The sequence below is a fragment of the Anarrhichthys ocellatus genome, unplaced genomic scaffold, assembly GCF_004355925.1.
Source record: "Anarrhichthys ocellatus isolate YVR2014 unplaced genomic scaffold, GSC_Weel_1.0 scaffold33, whole genome shotgun sequence".
In the NCBI taxonomy this organism is placed as follows: domain Eukaryota; kingdom Metazoa; phylum Chordata; class Actinopteri; order Perciformes; family Anarhichadidae; genus Anarrhichthys; species Anarrhichthys ocellatus.
In genome coordinates this window covers 3,411,482-3,431,115 of record NW_022280063.1, presented here as the reverse complement: position 1 = coordinate 3,431,115, position 19,634 = coordinate 3,411,482, and the positions used below count along the sequence as shown (strand labels likewise).

At 42.6% G+C, this 19,634-nt stretch overlaps 1 protein-coding gene across 7 annotated transcripts in view; it reads left to right on the top strand.

Annotated features, from left to right (window-relative positions):
- Positions 1-3,601, top strand: part of dock4b (dedicator of cytokinesis 4b) — a 96,601-nt gene extending 93,000 nt beyond the window's left edge. For all 7 annotated transcript variants that reach the window (XM_031865719.1, XM_031865718.1, XM_031865717.1 and 4 more), the window contains one exon: positions 1,227-3,601. In XM_031865719.1, the coding sequence (XP_031721579.1) occupies positions 1,227-1,685 (459 nt within the window). In that variant the 3' untranslated portion in view covers positions 1,686-3,601. The remainder of the gene's footprint in view (positions 1-1,226) is intronic.
- The last annotated feature ends 16,033 nt before the right edge of the window (positions 3,602-19,634 follow it).

The following is a 19,634-nucleotide window of genomic DNA, read 5'->3' as shown; positions in this document are numbered from 1 at the left end:
GTGTGTGTGTGTGTGTGTGTGTGTGTGTGTGTGTGTGTGTGTGTGTGCGCGCTGATAGAAGAGGCCCGAAGCGAAGTGCCTCGCTGCCCATCACAGCACAGCCTGAGACGGGTCCTCCGTGGACCTCCAGCAGGCCCCATTATCCCGGCACACACACACCAGTCAGTGCAGCCGGGGGCCCATTACCAGACCACAAACCCCAGGACAGATAGTGAACCTGCAGAAAACACACAGGTGCCAGTCTGACAGGGCTGCACCTACTAGAAATGAGATTCGGTGGGAGCCTCTCTCTGGAGAACTGGGTCAGGAGTTTAAACTGCTTGTCAGCACTATATTAAATACACAGATTTTCATCATGGTCGCCCCAGATGTGGGGAAAAAAGGTTTGTCCAGTCTTGCATGATAAATGGATACCTCTCTTCAGTGCGTGCCCCCTGAAGCATGAGCAATACGACCTTACTGATCAATTGTATACTCCGCTAGATCCAATTAAATTTTAGCAGATATAATGGCAGCAGCGTGGTGTAATTGCTTAGAAAAACATTTTGATGAGTGATCGGATTTTTGAGGGGACATATTGTGTTTTTTCGTCTCGGTGCACAGGGCCGGTTGATGGAGTGTAAAAACCTGGCCCTCTCAATCTGTTCACTGAAGTACTTATCGGTGCTGTAGGGCTGAGTCAGCACACATGTTGGAGACAGCAGACTAGGGGATGCATACAATATGGTTGCATACTTTCCATCATTTTTTTATATAATGCCATTATATGTCGAGTTATTCTTTCTTGTGAAATGCTTCACAACAACTCTTCAAATGAAACGATCAGAGAAGGTTATTGTCATTCTTGATTATTCTGCTGATATCAAATATCAAGCACTGTTGTCACCATGGGCTCTCAGACCGTACGATGGGCATTTTCACTATTTTTTAGTAAAATTTAAGATAATCGTTACCATAGGGCAGAGAAAAACAGTAAATAATTACAATAGAGAAGCTGGAAACAGGTCATGTTTGACATTTATGGTTCAAAAACCCAGATTTTCAGGATGCTATTCAAACAATTAATTGATAATCAAAAGGGTTTGTTGTTTGGCTAATCCATTAATCGACCCAATAGCTTTAGCTGCTTGACAGGCCCAGAAGCCAAAAAAAGGTTGTTCACCACATATCTATGCAATGAACATATAATTGACTTTCACAATTTTTCATTCTTTCTCTCCCTGTAGACCACAGTGCCACCTTTCACCCCTTCACCCACCGAGTGCCAGTCCACCAGCCTGGTCTCCAACTCCCCCGTCCTCTCCGGCAGCTACAGCAGTGGCATCTCCTCGCTCAGCCGCTGCAGCGTGTCGGAAGCTTCGGGCACCGAGCTGCCCGCGGGCGACCACCCGGCCCACCCGCTGCCTCCCCCCAGCACCTTGCCAAACTCCGTCTCCAGCAGCTCAGACGAGCCGATCCGCAGAGAGAATAAGACGCCTCCCCCCTACAGCGTGTACGAGAGGAACAACCCCCGCAGCAGGCCTGTGCCGCTGCCCCACAGTCTGTCCATCCCCCCGCAGGCGGACCCCCCGGCCCTGCCGCCCAAGCCTCACCAGCTCCGCACTGGCAGCATGAAGCTGGACGGGACCTCTGACCCTCGAGTCCCCAGACCGAGGCCTCTGCCCAGGAAGGTGTCCCAGCTATAGGTGCTGGTTCGGGTCCAGGTCTGGAGAAGAAACACACACTGGCGTATTTTGCACTTTTCTACTGGGCACTCACTTGTTTTGTTTTTTTTGTGATCTACAGTTTGGCATTCCTGACCTACACTCCAATAAAAGACACGGGCCTATAGATTAACAGGCAGTCAAAAAACAACAACTGACGAGACGGTCAAATATTGAAAGTTTCTTTTTGTATTTGCTAGAGGGCATTGCATTGACTTTGACTTGGTCATTCTGCACTTTTAGCTCTAGTATGTATAACAGGTCACCACGGTCAGTCGCAACATATGTTTACCAGAACACTAGACAAAACACAGTTTTGATAGATGTAATAATCTCAAATATATGTATATTGGTATATATATGAGAATTGTTTTTGCCTTAAGTATTGGAAACAGAGTCTTTTATCCGTGAGTCTTGCACGTTTTCTTTTTTGTTTGTTTTTTAAACGACTCCATACATTTGTGTACTATATGGCTACAAAGGTGCTAGAGGCCTCGAGTATGCATTTCAGTGAAGTGTAGTAGAAACAGGTGTGTTCCCATAGTCATATCCACACGAGCAATGGTACAGAAACATTGAACATGCTAACAAAAATGTATCACCGTTAAATGAAAAGAAACAAATGCTGTTATTTCTGCCCGACGAAAAATGACATTTTTATGCGGTGATTTTTGGACTCCACGTTATTTAATTCCACATGGTCATATGTAAATCAGAAAACGAGAGGTTTTCAGTGGGAAGTTTCCATCAAACCACTCTACTGCCCCTCTCTCTCTCTCTCTCTCTCTCTCTCTCTCTTACAATCAGCCTCTCACACTTACCAAAAATTGCCCACATTAACAATAAAATCATGAGCCTGGACCAAACACAGGGGCAAAAACTGGTGCATTTGCATGCTTAGAACTTTTGCCTTTGACCATTTGCATTTAGATGAACACACCCTATCCCTCCTGCATGATGTACATGACAACAGATCTTTAGGGGGTGTACCAAGTATTTTGCCAAAGGAAGATGTACAATGTGCTGCCAAGAAACTTTTGTTCAACTGGGGCAGAAAGTTTTAAGACACAATTTTGATTTCACAAAGGTGATTTCACCCCCAAAAAATATCCCAATTAAACTGTTATGTATTGATCAGATGAGCACAAACGAGACTTAATCATCTGTATTTTGACCATTACTGTTTTTTTATGAACTCTGTATTTGACAAAAGCAGTAATTGGAACAGAGTTTCACTCTTGGCAGCAACCTTAAAACACACGAGGACTGACACTCTATTGAAGAAATATTTACAAACTAATCATTGTCAAATATTTGTACAGTTGAGATTTACTTTGTGTTGATTAAAAAGATGGACGTGAGTTGACTGCACTATAGATAGTTGCACAGTTCAACCGCATTGCATTGCTGCAGTGAAGTAAGTTTTCTGTGGCAGGCACATTTCACATTGTTTTGTAAGATAGAGGACATTTTTGGCTTGAAATATTCATCAATCGTAAATTCCGTGCATTTTATTATTTTTTTTGGGGGGGGGGTAGCTTTGATATTGTTTATACGTTTCATTTTTTGTATTGTTAATTTACTTTTTGATTTGTTGTGAATTTTTGAGATTAAATATTCACATTAATCAGTACTTGAGAACCTGTAAATTATATGATGAGATTAATGTAAGTATGCCAAATATAAAGTTTGTGTATTACAATTAATGTAAATATTGTGTTTTTAACAAAATGTAGCTATAACAATTTACAGCTTTGAATGTAATGTTGAAGCAGCAAATTATTATTATTATAAATGTTCAAACTTTTATGGTTTTGTGAGTGTAGAAAAACTTAAGGTCATGCATAATGACAGCTAACACATTTACAAGTTCAATAAACTGCCCTATGTAATACAAATGGACTGATTGGCAGTTTTCTATGTGATGGGACTTTGGAGATTTAAGTGACATAGTATTTGTACTCTTTCATGGGGTGCTGAGGTTTCACATACACAAACGCTCTCCCAGCACTGCACACATCATGAGAGATGAGACACAATGCACCCCGAGGGACTAACTGAAACGGCCGCACCTTGGCTCACGTCCGACTCTGCAAGGAAGCAGAAGTGATTTAGGGAAGAAGGACTAGCAACTGTTGGCGGGAACCATTTGGAATGTAAATCTATCACCATTTGAAAGCACCGTTAGTTAATGAGGTTTTTTTTAATATATATATATATATACTTAAAATGTTACATTTTAGCATTCAAACTTGCTAAGGTTGAATACCGATGGGCTCTGGTGGAATGCACTATTTCTTTGGATTTCCTTGAGATAAACGAATAGAGATTGGCTGTGGATTATACATCCGAGATTGACATATTTATCAATAAGACTATAGGGAAAGGGTCATTCAGTTTTTAGGTGTACTGAGTCCTAGGTAATTAATATAATTTTGGTTTAATGCTGTTATTTATCATTATTCTATAATCTAAGGTCAGTGGCTGATAGAATAGTTTTAACATGGCGTTCTACTTGTGCTTGGCTGACGAGGATTTGAGAGTGAGAAAAACAGCAATAGGCATGCCCAGAGGTAATGTGGGCGGATGGCACACGTGTAGACGCGTGCTTACTGCCCCGTGCATTGTGTGGCAGGTAACGATGTAATATGCTGTAGCTGTCAGAAGTCAGTTTCGCCTTGTAGTAACTACGGTCACCTTAAAACAGCGTGGAGTATCTTCTTCAGCACAAATGTGAAAGTCTGCTCTATCAAGACCAACTCGAGAGAAAAACACCGCGGTGGCCGCAGGATATTGTAATAAACCAAAAACAAACATGGAGTGGTTCTCCAGAAAAATTGGTAACTGCTAGCTTTTTCAGAAGACAGTGTGCTGAATGTCATTCTGAGAACAGGTATGTGCCCATTCGGAATATCACCCGTGTTATGTCACTGTGTTACTTTGTGTCCACATTTTCTGCGCCTTTTGTACAAAGTAGCATTAGTTACGCCGCTGGATATGATACAATTGGTGGAAATAACGTTAGTATTCGGTTAAACCTGCTGCTAGCAAGCTGACCTTTTATTAAGCTTCAATGTTTCTCACAGCAGCTCGTGTTAGGCTACTTTAGTCTTGTGTAAAGAATAGAACAGAGGTCCATAGCGAGATGATATAAAAGGTACAAATAAAGTGGAAAATGTATAACTGGTCATTTTCACTAAAGATGATGGCTCAATTCCATTTAGCTGCTTGGATTTCAGATCTCTGCTATTGTGCCGCTCACTGGAACACGTGCATAGAAAAGAGCTGTTTGTGTTATTAGTAACACCTGTGCTTTTCCCACTCTGACTAATTGCCTGAGAGGCCTATTTTTCAATTATTATGTCGGCCTTTTCATACCAAGTTAGTTAACGATCAATTTCCCTTTTTGAAAATCCCTTTGCACCACCGCCTCTGCTGTTGTGCGATGGAATAGGCCCTTTTGACAGCAGCCATTTTCACATGGAATTGCAGGGTAAACACAGGTGTAATTGATAAAACTGATTAAAGTCCCATTCTATTTAGTGTCACGGCCATTACAGTGAGCCAGCATGCACAATACCTGGGCCCCAGCCCATCTAAATGGAACAGGGCCACAATTAATTGTTTTCAATGTAACCTGTGTTTACCTTGCAAACCTTGGCCCTATAGTCTGCTGTCGGGTCAAAAAGACAACAAAAAATGCAGCTTAAAGTATGAACTAGTATGCCACTGTGTTTTGCTGCATCAAAGAAAGAACGGTCGATACACAGAATAAAAACAACACCACCCGTGGTTTGTAAATTCTGTTTTCTGTATTTGGCTCAGTTGTTAATCTGCTCCTCTCCATAGATTCCACATCCTTTTTAGCATCCACGGTCATGCCTTTAAACATGTAATAGCCTCCCTCTGGAGCACACGCGGTTCAGAGGGCTGTAGATGAGTTGCTGGTGCGTGATGAACGAAGACGCGTTCACACAAGGGAGACAGTTCCCTGTTTCATTACTCCGCCACAGTCGGCTCAACAGTTGTGTGTTGATGGAACTGTGCTGCTTGACCAACTGCAAATTGTGTTGGTGTGTGTGTGTATATTGTGTGCATTCCCTCATTCTAATGTGTGTGTGTGTGTGTGTGTGTGTGTGTGTGTGTGTGTGTGTGTGTGCAGCATGGCGATTGGGGAGACGCGTACACTTCACCTGTCGGCACCCATCATAATTGTTGGTGGTTGGCTGTAATTTGACAGCTATTATCATGTCGGGAATGAATTCCCGGCTAAACGCAGAGAGTCTCCTTGCAACAGAGGGCGCATACCGCAGCGACAGGGAGGGACATGTCCGCCATTCAGCGAGCCTGGGAGGATTGTTGTCCGTTACAAACCTCCCCGGGCTTGTCAGTCTGCTCATTATCGAGAGAAGAGCTGCATCCTGCTCGTATAGTAGCATCAAACAAAGCCCGTCCTGGTTTTTAAAGCAGCGCAGGTAGCTTGCCGTGAACAAAAGGAACCGGTAGCTGGAAGGCACAGAGCTGTAATAACATGTAAATATTTTTGAACCTATAATTCTGGAGACGTTCAGCACATTTCTTGAAATATGCAACATTCATTATATCCGGCACAAGATTCCTGCGGGAACAGTTTAGCCCTATTACAAAGGCACTAAACATCTTCCGTTTAAAGCATTCGCGGGTGATGATGCATAATTATCAGGGGAAAGGCAGTGCTAGGTATTAATTTAAAGTTGCCTGGGGCGTATTTTGGAGAACACACAGCCGCAGAGAAACCCACGGTGTTTGTCCCGCTCTGCAAATGTCTCCAGGGAGAGGAGAAGCTGCAGCAGCTCTGCAGGGAGCACAGAACCTCCATCTCGGAGGCACACCGAAGAGAAGTTTCAAAGAGAAACTCGCAAGAATAGATGGCGCGTTTTATCTTCCTCCTCCACTCGTATATATCTGCTCTGTTGTGTTTAGCAGCTTACGGGGGATTTTCACCTGCCAGCTTCAAATACTGCAGGTTGTTTTAATGAGTGAAGTTTAATTTCTTTGACTCGTGCTGTCCTCAGAGTAGGACTATTGCCTCAGCTGAATGAGGAGATTACTGCTACTTTCAAATGCTTTGAATGCCGAAGAGTACAAGACAAAAGATCAGGGGGATGCAGGCATATGAGTTTGTACACGTACGTGTGTGTGTGTGTGTGTGTGTGTGTGTGTGTGTGTGTGTGTGAGAGAGAGAATGCACATACTTGGAAGAGACGTATTTTATTTCTTACTGCAGATTTGTTTTGTATTTTTCTAAAACCACTGCAGGAATCACACGGCACAGTTTCACAGCACAAAGAACTTACTTTCTTTGTGGAGCATCATCCATAACCAGTAAATAAGCCATTTAACACCAAACAGATAATGGTCATTATTGTTAGCATCATATTGAGAATTTCTCTCCAAAAAAACATGAAAGCAAGCAGAAAATCTCTAATGAGAATACGGTTCTTTCCGATTAAAATTAAATTTGAAGACTTACTCCCATCACCAGATTCTTGTTATCTGCATTTGAACAATTGTTTGCATTTCTGTTGCATGATATTCATTTTAAACAGGATCTACAGCACAGTGTGACATAGAATGAAACGGCAATCGGTGTTCTCTTCTAAATAAAGTAAATGCCTAAGCTTCAAACATCTGTACCTGTTACAGCATATCAGCCAAAAATAATTAAAAGCATTAACATTGCTATGTTTGTAACAGTTATACCAGTGTCAGTGACCGAGCGGGTACACCAGAGAGATGCAGGTGGTTTTAAAAAAAGTTGTTTTTGTTTTTGTTTTAGAAAGACAAAATTAAGTAACAAAAAACACTTTAAATGAGGTGAAAAAATTAAAAACGCACTGTAATTGTATAACACATTGAAGTTTTTATTATTCAGTTTTTTATTAATTCTGTTCTCATACCTTTTTAGCGATCATTGTAACTGATAATCATACTAATTAGAATATTAATATTGTAACACCACACACCCTGGTGATATCGTACCATTCCAACTCCACTTGAGACTCGGCACTTGCAGTCCTCTCATTATCATATGCCCCTGTCCTCTCCAGTGAGTCATCCTCCGAAGGTCAGCCAATGGCGACCCCCGTTAACCGAGCTTCTGGATCCCGTCTTCCGCTCCCACCCCTGTGGTTCAGCAGTCTGCACAGCAGGACCAGAGGGCAGCTGCATCAAGACTTGCATCAGGCCGGCCATGATCAGAGGTATTCTTTTGCTCTTCTCTAACACCTCGCTGTCACCCGCTCTCATTCTCTGCGGGGGTATATATTAGATAAAATGTTAGGCTCTATCTGTCCCTCCCGCTCTCTTGGGTGATTGCCTTAGTTCTGTCTGGCTAGTTCAGCTGTGAAGAGGCCTTGTTTTCTTGTTTCTCCGACAGACATGAATAAACATGGGGTCAGGTGAGATTTTGAAGGGTTGTCCCCGTAAGGGTTTGCTGTTGAGTGAAAAGAAAGAAAGAAAACAGCTCATGGGTTACATCAGGGCAGGAAGGATGGCACAGTGAGGGCAGTGGGGAGGTAAAGCTCTGTCAGGATAATGTCGACTACTTTGGGCCGTAGTAGCTCAAGTTTAGCGGACAATTCAAAAAGCTTAAAGCGGAATCGCTCTGACTGGACAGTGAGGTCTCCAACTATAAAACGAATGGACCACACCAAGATTTAACTTTGAATTCAAACTTGAAAATTGTAATTATGAATGAGTATTATGTCAATGCTAGGTAAACCAGCTACTACTAGTTCATATTTAGAACAAAAGAGAAAATGCAGCATTGGCAGGAAAAGCTTTAGGGAGCTGTGGGGGAAGAAAACTGAAACATTTAGATGAGCAGCATTCAAGCACCAGCAACACAAGGAATAGAAAATCATTTTAGAAGTTGCACAGAAAGGGGCTGAGTGGAATAACACTCTATAGGGGGTCAAATTTCAGATCGCAAAGGGCAGTATATGTTTAGTTAAAACCATTGAAATCATCTGTAGCATCTTCCTTGCCAATGGTGTTTTCTTTAAAGATGTCCTGGTTCTATAAATATGAGTAACATTGAAGATTTCTATTCATTTGTGGCATTCACACTCTTAAATCTGAGTTTGGCTACAGAGCTTACAGCAGCTGGAAAGCTCGCAGCAGCTGCTCGTATCTCCCTCAAATTTACAAAGTGGATATGACTTCTCTGCAGAGTTCAACTGAAGCAGCTAACTGGTTGCCAAAAGAACAGCATAAACACTTTTTGTTCTTTTGCCTTTCTGCAAACTTTTCATTTCATCGCTTGTTTTTGACCGCCCTCAAATTGTAAACAGTGTTTCAAAAGAAACTGCTTTCAGAACTTGGCGCCCTAGTATGTGATGACAGTGGGGGGTGGGGGGTAAGCCTCTGGAAGGATAATGCACTGCTTCAGCACGCATTGGTTTGAGTCCTGCTGGAGAATGACTTTACTGGGCTATTACCGCTTCAGCTAGAGAGCACTGAATTGTTCTTTTGTTTTGGTAGTGAAGCTCTGAGGGGGGTTTCTCACAATGAATTCCGATTGATTTTTCTGCTCATGTCATCAAATTGTATGTGGCTTGAATCATGACTGTTTTCTCATCTGCTCCCCGAGGTTCCTCTTCTCTATTAACTTTTTTTTAATCCTATTTGGATGAGGCAAAACTACACAAAAGACGGGGAGAATGAAAGCTGGGATGAAAACTGGAATATAGAAGTAAACACGATGCAGACCTGCCGTGTAAGTCGCATTCAACGTTAGTCTGGAGCTAACGTTGAAGTTCATTGAAGTTACACTCGGTGTAACTTTTGAAAGAAGAAATGAAACAAACATTGTGAATGATAAATAGAATTCATGAGCAATAACTTAACAAATTGCTCAATTTAGTAATAATAATCCAGTACAGTCTTGTGTATCCTCATGTTGGCTAATATTATCAAACCACAAGTTTAATAATATGAAACTGTCATAAACTAACAAACATTTTCCTGACTCTCTGTACTGGGGCATGTGAGTCATAGGTGCACCTTAATCACTTTATTATAAAAGTAAAAGGCAAGGGAAGTGTGTTGTATAACAGAGAAATACAAGGCACTATGAGAAGAAACAGCCTGTATGAGCATAGCTTAAAAACATTAATTTATTAGGTGGAAGATAAAAATAAATCGCAATGGAATAAAGGTGTCAAAACACAAGAATAATTGCAATCACATCACAGTGAGAAAATGTCGCTGCGTACATTGTGCTTAGCAACTTAAAATGTGTCTGTCGGTACTGCATGCTTTGGTAAGTCCGTGCGGCATACTATAATAATCACACCAGGCATCTTCTCACTAACTCACTCTCGGTGTGATACTGCGGCCATCTGTTAATGTGCTGCAGTCTTAATTATGCTCTCATCGCACTAAGTCTACCAGAGACGGCCTGAGCCAACTGTAACGCACCTAGCAGGGGCTTTGCCGATCAATACGCTCTCCTCCCGGGGCTGCTGCAGCTCTCACCAGCTCTGGCCCTCGCTGGGTCTCAGCACACTGGTTGTGCCTTGTTTTAGTAGAGGTGTTGCTGTACGTTTGGTATCTAAAAGCTAAATATGTAGACACTGTCTGTGTTCCTTCATGCACCTTATTTCCATGTGTTGCGTCTCACTCAGTAGAGCTGTTTCATGGTCAGTGATCCAGGATTCCCGGCTCCATTATGCCACATTGCGTCAATGCATATGGAATTGCGGGTGTGTATTAGTGAAATGCTCTGTCTGTTGTGCTGTCACAAGCCTATTTCTATGTGTTGAGGTTGTTGTTGTTGTTTTGGCGAGCTTGGTAAAGTGATGTATTCCATCAGCTGGCCTTCTTGTGTGATTCTGCATAGCTGTGTGTAACATTTTCCAAGCAATGGTCGCAATTGAAGCCAACGCTAACAATTCAAAAAGTGCATTTTAAAATAACGAGCCGTGTGGGCAGCAAAGTAAGCTACTTATATCCTGAACCTTAACGCAGACTAACAGAAGGTAAGAGCCATCAGCCTCCGGAGAAAACAAAATGCATTTCCCTGAACATGCAGCTGGTAAATATAGATGTCATTTTCTTACTATTACTTACTTGTCGCCCTCATTGCACCGACTCCCCATTGTTTGGATAGCATCCATCCATATCGTACATAAGAGGTTTTTAGAGAAAGAAAAACATCACACCGAACACAGCAACGTACTGCCTGGAGGTTCTGTAACAACATGAGCATTTGTTAGTGGCAAACAGCATCAAATACTGTTGTCATTGAGAAGTCATGGTCGTCTTTCATATGAAATGAGTTGAATGCATCGAATGCTGTTCATTTACCCTCCGGTAACTTTCACGATCTTCTTAAACGCTCTGCACCGTTTCACTCAACCATCGACATCCGGCCGACCTCATTCCATATCCTCTCCTTGGTTCAAAAGTTCATGGGAAGAGGTGCCTGCGTACCAAGCACCAGCTCTCTGCCCAGTCTGCTCTCTCTCCCTCAGCGGGCTATCAGGGCTCCATCGGCGGCTTGGCTCTAATCTGCCGGCTCGGGGGTGTGTTTCCTGCGTCGGGGCTGTGGCCCAATCCATCTGTCTTCATCAGTGAGCCGGGGTGGCTGTGGGCTTGGGCCAACAGGACCCCACTAAGCACCAGCTGCTAGCTGCCTTTTACACTGATTCCCACCAAGTGGGACATATTTACAGTACAGCAAGCTGCATGGTAAGATTGGAGGACCTTTCAGCTTTTTAGCGCCTGGACTTTTTCTCTTGCGGTTTCGTTGTTTCTGTTAAAGTGTACCCCCTTAGACTCTCAACACCCACCACGGCCTTCGCTATATGTGCCTTTATGTCAATGTCATTCTGGCTGCGCATTTGGCTCGGCAGCTTTCATATTTAAGGATATAGAGGTTTACATGAGTACATAAAGGGTGTGCGCTTCCGTTAGTTGTTGGTCCTTCACACTTGACAAGGCTTGTGACAGTTTACAATGGATGGACCTTATAGTTGTGGGTTTAATGATGCTATTTATTTTCTGAGACTGCCGAAGATTTCTTTCAACGTCTCTCTCTCTGTTCTGCTCGACTCTGCTCTCACATGGAGCCGAACAAAAAGCTCAGAACAGTCTATAGATATGAAATAATGTGCATTTCCAGTTGTCATTCCAACCATTATTGCTGCTGCAGTGACTTCAGTGTGTGACGGAGAGGCTCCTACACTTTTCTTCTCGTCCTCTGTCTGCTTCTTGTCTATCCACTCATCCATCCATCTGTTCATGTTCTATACGTTCACTATAATTATGAAACTCAGCACATGGGTCAACAGTTTCTGCCTCTGGCATAAAGGAAAGCTTTTGTTGACGGCTTCTCCGAATGAAGAAGAAAGGGCTTCTTTATATACTCGTCAGTTAAACAATCACAATGCCTTCTTCCTGCTTCTTCCTGTGCTCAGTCGCTAGCGGAGGCGGATGACCCTGTAGAGTGGGTCACAGTGACTGGATTGATTTGGAGGGGCTGCTACTTAGCATGGTAAGACACTAAGCTAATTACCTTCCTTATAAACACCAGCATGGCCTTTAGCTCCTGTTGAATAAGGCCATGGGCTCTGAACGATGAGACTGGGCTGCAGAGGCCCTGAGGCCGGGGCTCCTTCCTATGGAAATCAATTTTGCTCTAAATGGCAACGAGATTAGCGCAGTGCTGATCTGATCCTTTGATTTTCTTTTCCACCACCCCACAAGCTCCCCTTTCTGTTTCAGCTGCCCTGCAGTGTTGTCATGTGAGCAAATGTAGATTAGTGTCTTCATCTTGACCGGAGACGTAAAGGAAACTCCACTAGAAAGTCTTCTGACAAATCATGTTCTGTTTCTATTTCAATCCAGATTGAAGTAACTTAAAAACAATTGAATGCATTGCGATTGAATTTGGGACGGACATTCATGTTCCTCTCTGAAATATTTGTAATAAGTGGGGATGGTTGGAACTGAATTTAAATGTGTCCAGTACACTTGTTTATGATCAAATATCTACCCATAAGCCTCAGCTGTACTTTGTCTTTTGTGCTATCTAGCAAATGATGGCATGGTAGCATGTTACGGTAAACTAAGGTGATCAACATGGTTAACATTTTACCCGCTGCATCAGCATGTTAGCTTTGTCATTATGAGCATAGCATTTGACTCAAAGCACCACTAGTACTCTCATGGCTGTACTATCTTGTCCTGCTAAAATTCTTTTACCATTTTAAATGGTTAAATTCAGTTTTGTAAAACAGACCAGGCCATTTTAGAATGATATAATGGTAATTATATTATTCCAGTATTAAAAGGCACTTTTACTAAAGTCCAAATGAGATTTAGGTTATAATATTGATTGTCCATAGCATGTTTACTCATACAATCCATACATACATGACAGCAACAATATTCACCTTGTTGCTACAGTAAAAAAAAGCCTTCACGGAGACGCCAACTATGTGCCCGTATCAGATGAAAATGGAGATTGCTTGTCCCTTGTGGTTGCAGCAGGAGCCATCAACTCCATAATTCACCGAGAGCATATGCGTTTGATGATCCCGGAAATACTGAAATATGCTGTATCTGCTGGCATTCTTTCATGTTGCTGGTCTGGTCTTGATGGGTTTTAACAGCGAGGGATGAGGGTTGTGCACTCTAGCGTTGTCAGTCACGCTACAGTAAACCACGGTGTGTGACAACAGCAGAGATCCAATTCATACTGATCGCACAATGACATCTCTTGGCAGGCCAATAAAAGGAAATGTCATGCCCACCATCACGGAGGGCTGCTCATCTTATAGTGAAGCATTAGGATGGGCTGGGTTGACTGGGAGCCCAGGCATGTGTATGTGGTACAGTATGATGTAATTGCATAGCATTTTCATGGTGATTTGTGTGTGTGTGTGCTTCTCTGACAAATGGAAATGCGAGTGTACACCTTTGTTGTTGTGTGTGAGCTGCCAGTCTTGGCAGGAATATAGCGTTGAGGAGCTGCAACTTCACGGTGGCCATTATGCACTATGGCATTTCATATAGCAAACTCTCTATTTATGTTTCATGCACATCAACTAAACTCTAGCGCGAGCGAGCCTTGTAAATATTTGCCAATTTAACTATGATTTATTCCGACTGCTGTGGACATCTTTAATAATATATTGTTTGTGCGCATTTGTCGAAAACTGACTTGGGTGCGTTTCAAAGGGAAATCGCAGAGGGAATCGGGAGGCTCTGAGCAGGTTGTGCAGTATGTACAGCAGCAGAGAGGTAGCATCGAGTGGGAATAGTCGGCTCTCTGCCTGGAAGAGAACAAAAGACGGGTTCTACCTCAGGTCTCATTCTAACACATGAGATATGAGATGGCTTCTCTTCTACCCACCTCCGTTTCTCTGGGGTTGTGGTGCAGTGACAGTGAGCCACGAGGCTAATTGTGTTGGATCCAGCCTGACTGAATTTGCATGGGCTTCCATTTCTTATTCTTTTTGGCATAGCTGTCAAATGTTTTTTTTTTTGTGTTTTAAGGGCAATTGGAGTTGGATCAGGCACTGCAGAGGCTTTTTTTCAGTTATTAGACCCACTCTCGTCATCACTTGATTGAAGTCTGCTTTATTGCACCTTACCTATGTTGAAACGAAGCCGAAACACTGCTATCCTGCAGCATGTTACTCGGTTTTTCATCATTTTCTCATAATCTTCCTCTTTTTTTCTCTCTCTCTCTCTGAGGGATTATCCCTGAACCTTAAGCTCATGTTCCATCCTAACTGTGTCAAACTCTTAAGATATGCAGTAAACAACGCTGGCATCACAAAGCGGAGAAGAATAGAGACTGTGCCATATGTGCGGTGCTCAGGACAACATGTTTCTCAACGGAGAGGCTAACCTTTTAAAATGTTAATTGTTGTGCTCCTTGTTTAATCATGGGAGAGGACCTACCTCCTAAATATAGCCGTACTTCCTGTCCGTGCCCACTCAAATAGAACAGGGCTGATTTACACTGCAAAGGGATGACATTAACGGCCGCTTCCCACAGGACTCTAACATCAATATTCTATTCACATTTTCAAAGCAACGTTGAGCTAAAAGCTGTCCTTGAAGTGTTGTGTTGCTGTGTGGCTAGTATGAGAAAGCAAACGTGAAGAGAATCAAGCGGAATATAAAACCCAGCATAAAGGCATCTTGTATGCTTTCAGCTCTCCTTTGTTTTATTCGTTTTATTCCATATCTATGTATTTATACAACTCCACCCCTCACTCTTTGTCCATGTGCCCCCTCTCCCCTCCAAGCCTTTCTCTTTCCATCTCTCTTCCAGAAGATGATTTATAATGGCCGTTCAGTGAAGGCATCATCGTGCCGCTGAAAGCAGCATGACGTTTGCAGGGCACCAGCGGTGCCTTTGTCTGTGAGGCATGCCGCTACGGGCAGGCCTCAGCTTGCTTGTTGCTATTTCCACTCTTAAATTTGATTGCTGCAGAGAAATGAAAGCCATGTCATACTACACCCCATGTGGGGTGCAGAATTAAATATTTCCCTTCTTTTATTCATTGCTCATTTCCCTTTTTTCAGACCGATTTAAAGCCGATCTAGAAGTAATATCAGATGTAATTTGTCTTTGTGTCCGTGTAATGCTGCGAGCGGTTGTCATCAATGATGTGGATTTTACAGTATGTAAGATCTTTCAGACTACAGTTGGCAGCATGTGCCACTTAAACAACACCGATGTGTAACAAATTGTGATACTTTTACAGTATGTTCCAAATGGATGACAACAATTACAAATCAAATTGGAAATAAATGACTGTTCTGGTTTTTATAGATCTTGACGAGGCGTATTTTACAGTGCGTCGCTCTGGCCTCTATCTTTGCATTGGAGCAGATGTCTTTAAATAATGAAACTTGATTGCCTGATTGCTTTGAATGCAGCATCGTGTAATGCTTCCCATTCGTAATCCTCTCTTCATTGGCAAAGGGGTAGATCAACAATATTCTTCACAGTAAAATCAAAGTGTATGAGTCACTCTATGTTGTTCTATGCACTGCACATCTGTCCTATGCATTTGCTTTTGTCCATAATGCCTCACTACAAGCTCCCAGTGCAGTAATATTATTTTAACCTATTTCACATATATATCTTATTTTAAGAATGTTCTAATGTAAGCATCTCGAAACAAGAATGAGGCAGGATGCAAGCATGTATAAGGGAATGGACTGAAAAGGTGAACAGAGACAGTGTGGTCACCTTTCATGGAGCAGCTGAATGACTCACACGGTGACGGCGGAGGCCACTATAACCACCTGTAATACAAGCGTCTCTGTGCTGATATAGCTGGGCCAGCCGCACGTACCTTTTAGTGCCCGTGAGCCTCTATTGACTCCACTGGCAAACTCGTCGCTGCCGCTCTGCCCTGCTCTCATGCTTTGTTACCACTGATAACGCCGTGCTGACCCACTGTGTGGTCGCAGAATCGTAGCCACCACCCTCTGGTTACCTCCAGCTGGAAACTGATTCATATTTTCATTTCAACACAGCCATGTCAGAACATTCACAATTATACATACAAAGCAAGTTGTCACCCAGAGGAGCACATTCAATAGAAGAGGTTGTTCTTCATAAGAGATCTGGAGATGTGTTGTTTTCCTGCCTCAGATGACCGGATGGAGAGGAGCCACAGCACACTGACCCCATCAGAGAAACAGCCTGTTTGTTCTAATTAGAGACACTGAAGGCACGTAGTCAACTGCACAACGTGACAACCTTCACCTATGTTTATCGCTTCATCTCAGTTTTGAAAATACGCTAATTCCTAATTCATGAGGACAAACAAGCCTGCCTAACATAAGCCTGGGTTTCATTTGTGAAGGAGCAAATCCTCCTGGACTTCCCGTTGTTTTTGTTTTTTTAGTGATGGGTGACCAACTAATGTGGTTTGTGTCTGTGAGCAAATATACCGTCAGTGCAGCTGTTTGTCGTGGAGCTCGTTACCCTCACTGTAATAAGTTAGAACTGCAAGAATTGCTTGACCTCGAGGAAATAAATTCATTAACATCAACAATTAAATTCATGCGGTAAAACACCGAAACTCTTGCTTTCAGCGGAGATCGATGATGCACATACAATATAATCAACTTTGAGAAGTGCAAACGGTTTCATAAATGATGTGGCCTTGTAATTTATTTTAAACTCAGAGAGAGGAAATACAGACTGAAAATTAGTTAAGTTATACAGACCTCACAGTATTAAGTAGTATACTTGTTTGTGTGTGTGTGTGTGTGTGTGTGTGTGTGTGTGTGTGTGTATGTATATGTATATATATTATTATTATTATTATTATTATTATTATTATATTATTCATGATCCTTAAGATTTCTCCAGTTTAGTATGTGTTAGGTTGAAATCTCACACCCTGTCTTCCCCCTACAGGTGTTGTTTATCTTCAGGGAGCTGAAAACATGGCTGTTAATTAACTCTCTGTCGATCCCACTCTTGTAGCTCTCTGTCAACACTTCCTTTGCCGGAATAATCTAAGTGGTCTGGGAAGTCGCAAGTTCACACTTTTGTGTGTGTGTGTGTGAGAAACACACTATGTCTGCATCCAGCTTTCTTAATTTTAAAACACAGTTTTGCTTCCTCATTAGCGTTTCGAGGTCATGTTCACACCTGAAAACGCTGAATGTACTCTAAATAGCACCTCCTCACAAACACATCCGCACACAGCCACATGAAAACGAGCAGGGGTTTGGGTGAAGCAGTTGCTTTCTCTAGAAACACAAATCACCTGGTTTCCCAGAACACGTTAGCAGACAGAACAACACATGGTACTGACTTTGTTTTTCACCTTGTGCACGGGTTTATTGGCTGAACTAGTTAGTTTTTTCACACACAGAAGCCCAGAGTGCAAAACCATGTGAAATCTGGCATCGCATGACTAGATTGTCCCTTCATCTTGTTTCTGGAATGCATGTCGCTTGCATGTCAGTTGCATGCTTTCTCCCGTGTACAGAGGAGGAGTAGAGTAGCACTTGCCTGACCACAGCTTCCTGCTATCGCTGGTTGCTCTGCACACACTGAAGTACAAGTTCCACTTTTCACTGCGTGATTTGGCTTCAATCCCAAGAAGCATTGTTTATAATGCGTGTCTGTATGGGTGGAGCCCTGATGGTACTGGCTCGGAGAGCTTCACTGTGAAGTTCAGTCATCGGAGAGCGGATGGATGCGAGGAGACAGCTGGAGTGATGCTGGCACACACACATACTAACACACACAACGGTCCCGAGGGATCGTATGCACTGTGCCAGGTAGGACGAATGCACAATTTGCGCATGCGCACTGACACACGCATATCCACAAACAGGCCCCTCAGGCTGACATACATAGAGCCAGGCCTGGTTCAGCTGAGGATCAGAGCAGACTGTGCTTAGCCAAGGAAATACAAGGACACAGGCTACGAATTAATCTGTAGTTTGTAGGAAAGCAGCCTTCCAAAATGAAACGCGGTATTTCATGCTTATCAGCCACGGTGTGGTCAGTATACAATGATTATAACATCAGAATGCTGAATAGATTTTACATTTTGGATCAGAGCTGTTCATATTTGTTCTTCCCAGGTATCCTATGGACCTCTGTCATCATTATCCAAACGAGAGCGAGCCAACGGTTTCCCTGTCTTCTTTGCTCAAATGAATGATATCCAATAGGCTTGATCTAATCCCAGGGGCATTTGTTCACTGGACCCTTTTCTTCCTGTTCCAAACAGAAAATATCCTCAGAATTCCCTCGTTGATAGATGAGGTTAACTCAGGACATGCTCATGTAGGACACATCTCTTAGCACCCAATACTCGTCCCTAACACACCATGATGCCAGCCAGCCAGCAAGTATTGAATTACCTTCAGTGCTCTCAGGCTGTCCTTACCATCTCATGCATCCGCAGACAGGGCAAGGGACTTTTATTTCTTTCACTCTATTTTTGCAGCATCTCAAAGACTTGTTTCACCTCCAAGCCTGCCGAAACCAACAGCCCACAGTCATCCTTTCCCTGCCGCAACATCTCCAAACACTGACATAAACCTTTTCTGAAAAACACTTTCTTTCTTATAGCCAAAGATAATATGAGGCTTCGCTGTCAGAATTGGCCAGATTAAGTCAGTTTCTTTGTGCTGGGAGCCTGTGTGGGTTAATTATGGGCAACCTTCTTATGTCCTGGCAATCCAACTAAGAGGCGGTATTTCTCTGCTGTGGTCCGGGATGACAACATTAATGGTTTTCATACTCAAAAGGCTGTATTAATGTGCTGGTATGTTATATATAATTATTATCATTGATTTTACGCATGGAACTATAGGACTATGGATTTTATACCCCATTTCAAAGTAACGAGTATTGTGTTAAGATGAACTTGAGGACATTTGTTTTGTTTGCTTGTTCACTGTATTTTGGGAATGGGTGTAAGGTTTTGTTCTGAGGGGCAACGTGGGGCATGAGTCACAGTGGGTACCTCATAAGGTTGGCCTTGATTTGTTGTAACCGTGAGACCACAGTTATTTCTTATTAGTTATTAGCTTCTTAGCCTTCAAACTTCCATTATAGGAAAACAAGGATGTTTTCTTTCTTTAGAAGTCCCAGTATGAGCAACCATTAAAAAAAAAAAAAAATAATAATCTTCTGCCCACAATTGCTAACTATAGCACACTGCCTCTGAGGGATTATACTTTCTCCATGCATTGCTGTCCCTCAGGGCTCAGTCCTTGGACAAGTAATAATGTCCCTTTTTAGACTCTGTGTCCTCCTTGCTGTGAGTTTTTTTTTGTTCATCCTGCTGATAATCCTTAGCTGCTTTTGCTAACTTACAATGTATGAACCCAAAGTACAATGCTGGATATCAGAAAATGGCGAGGTTTTTCCTGCATCAT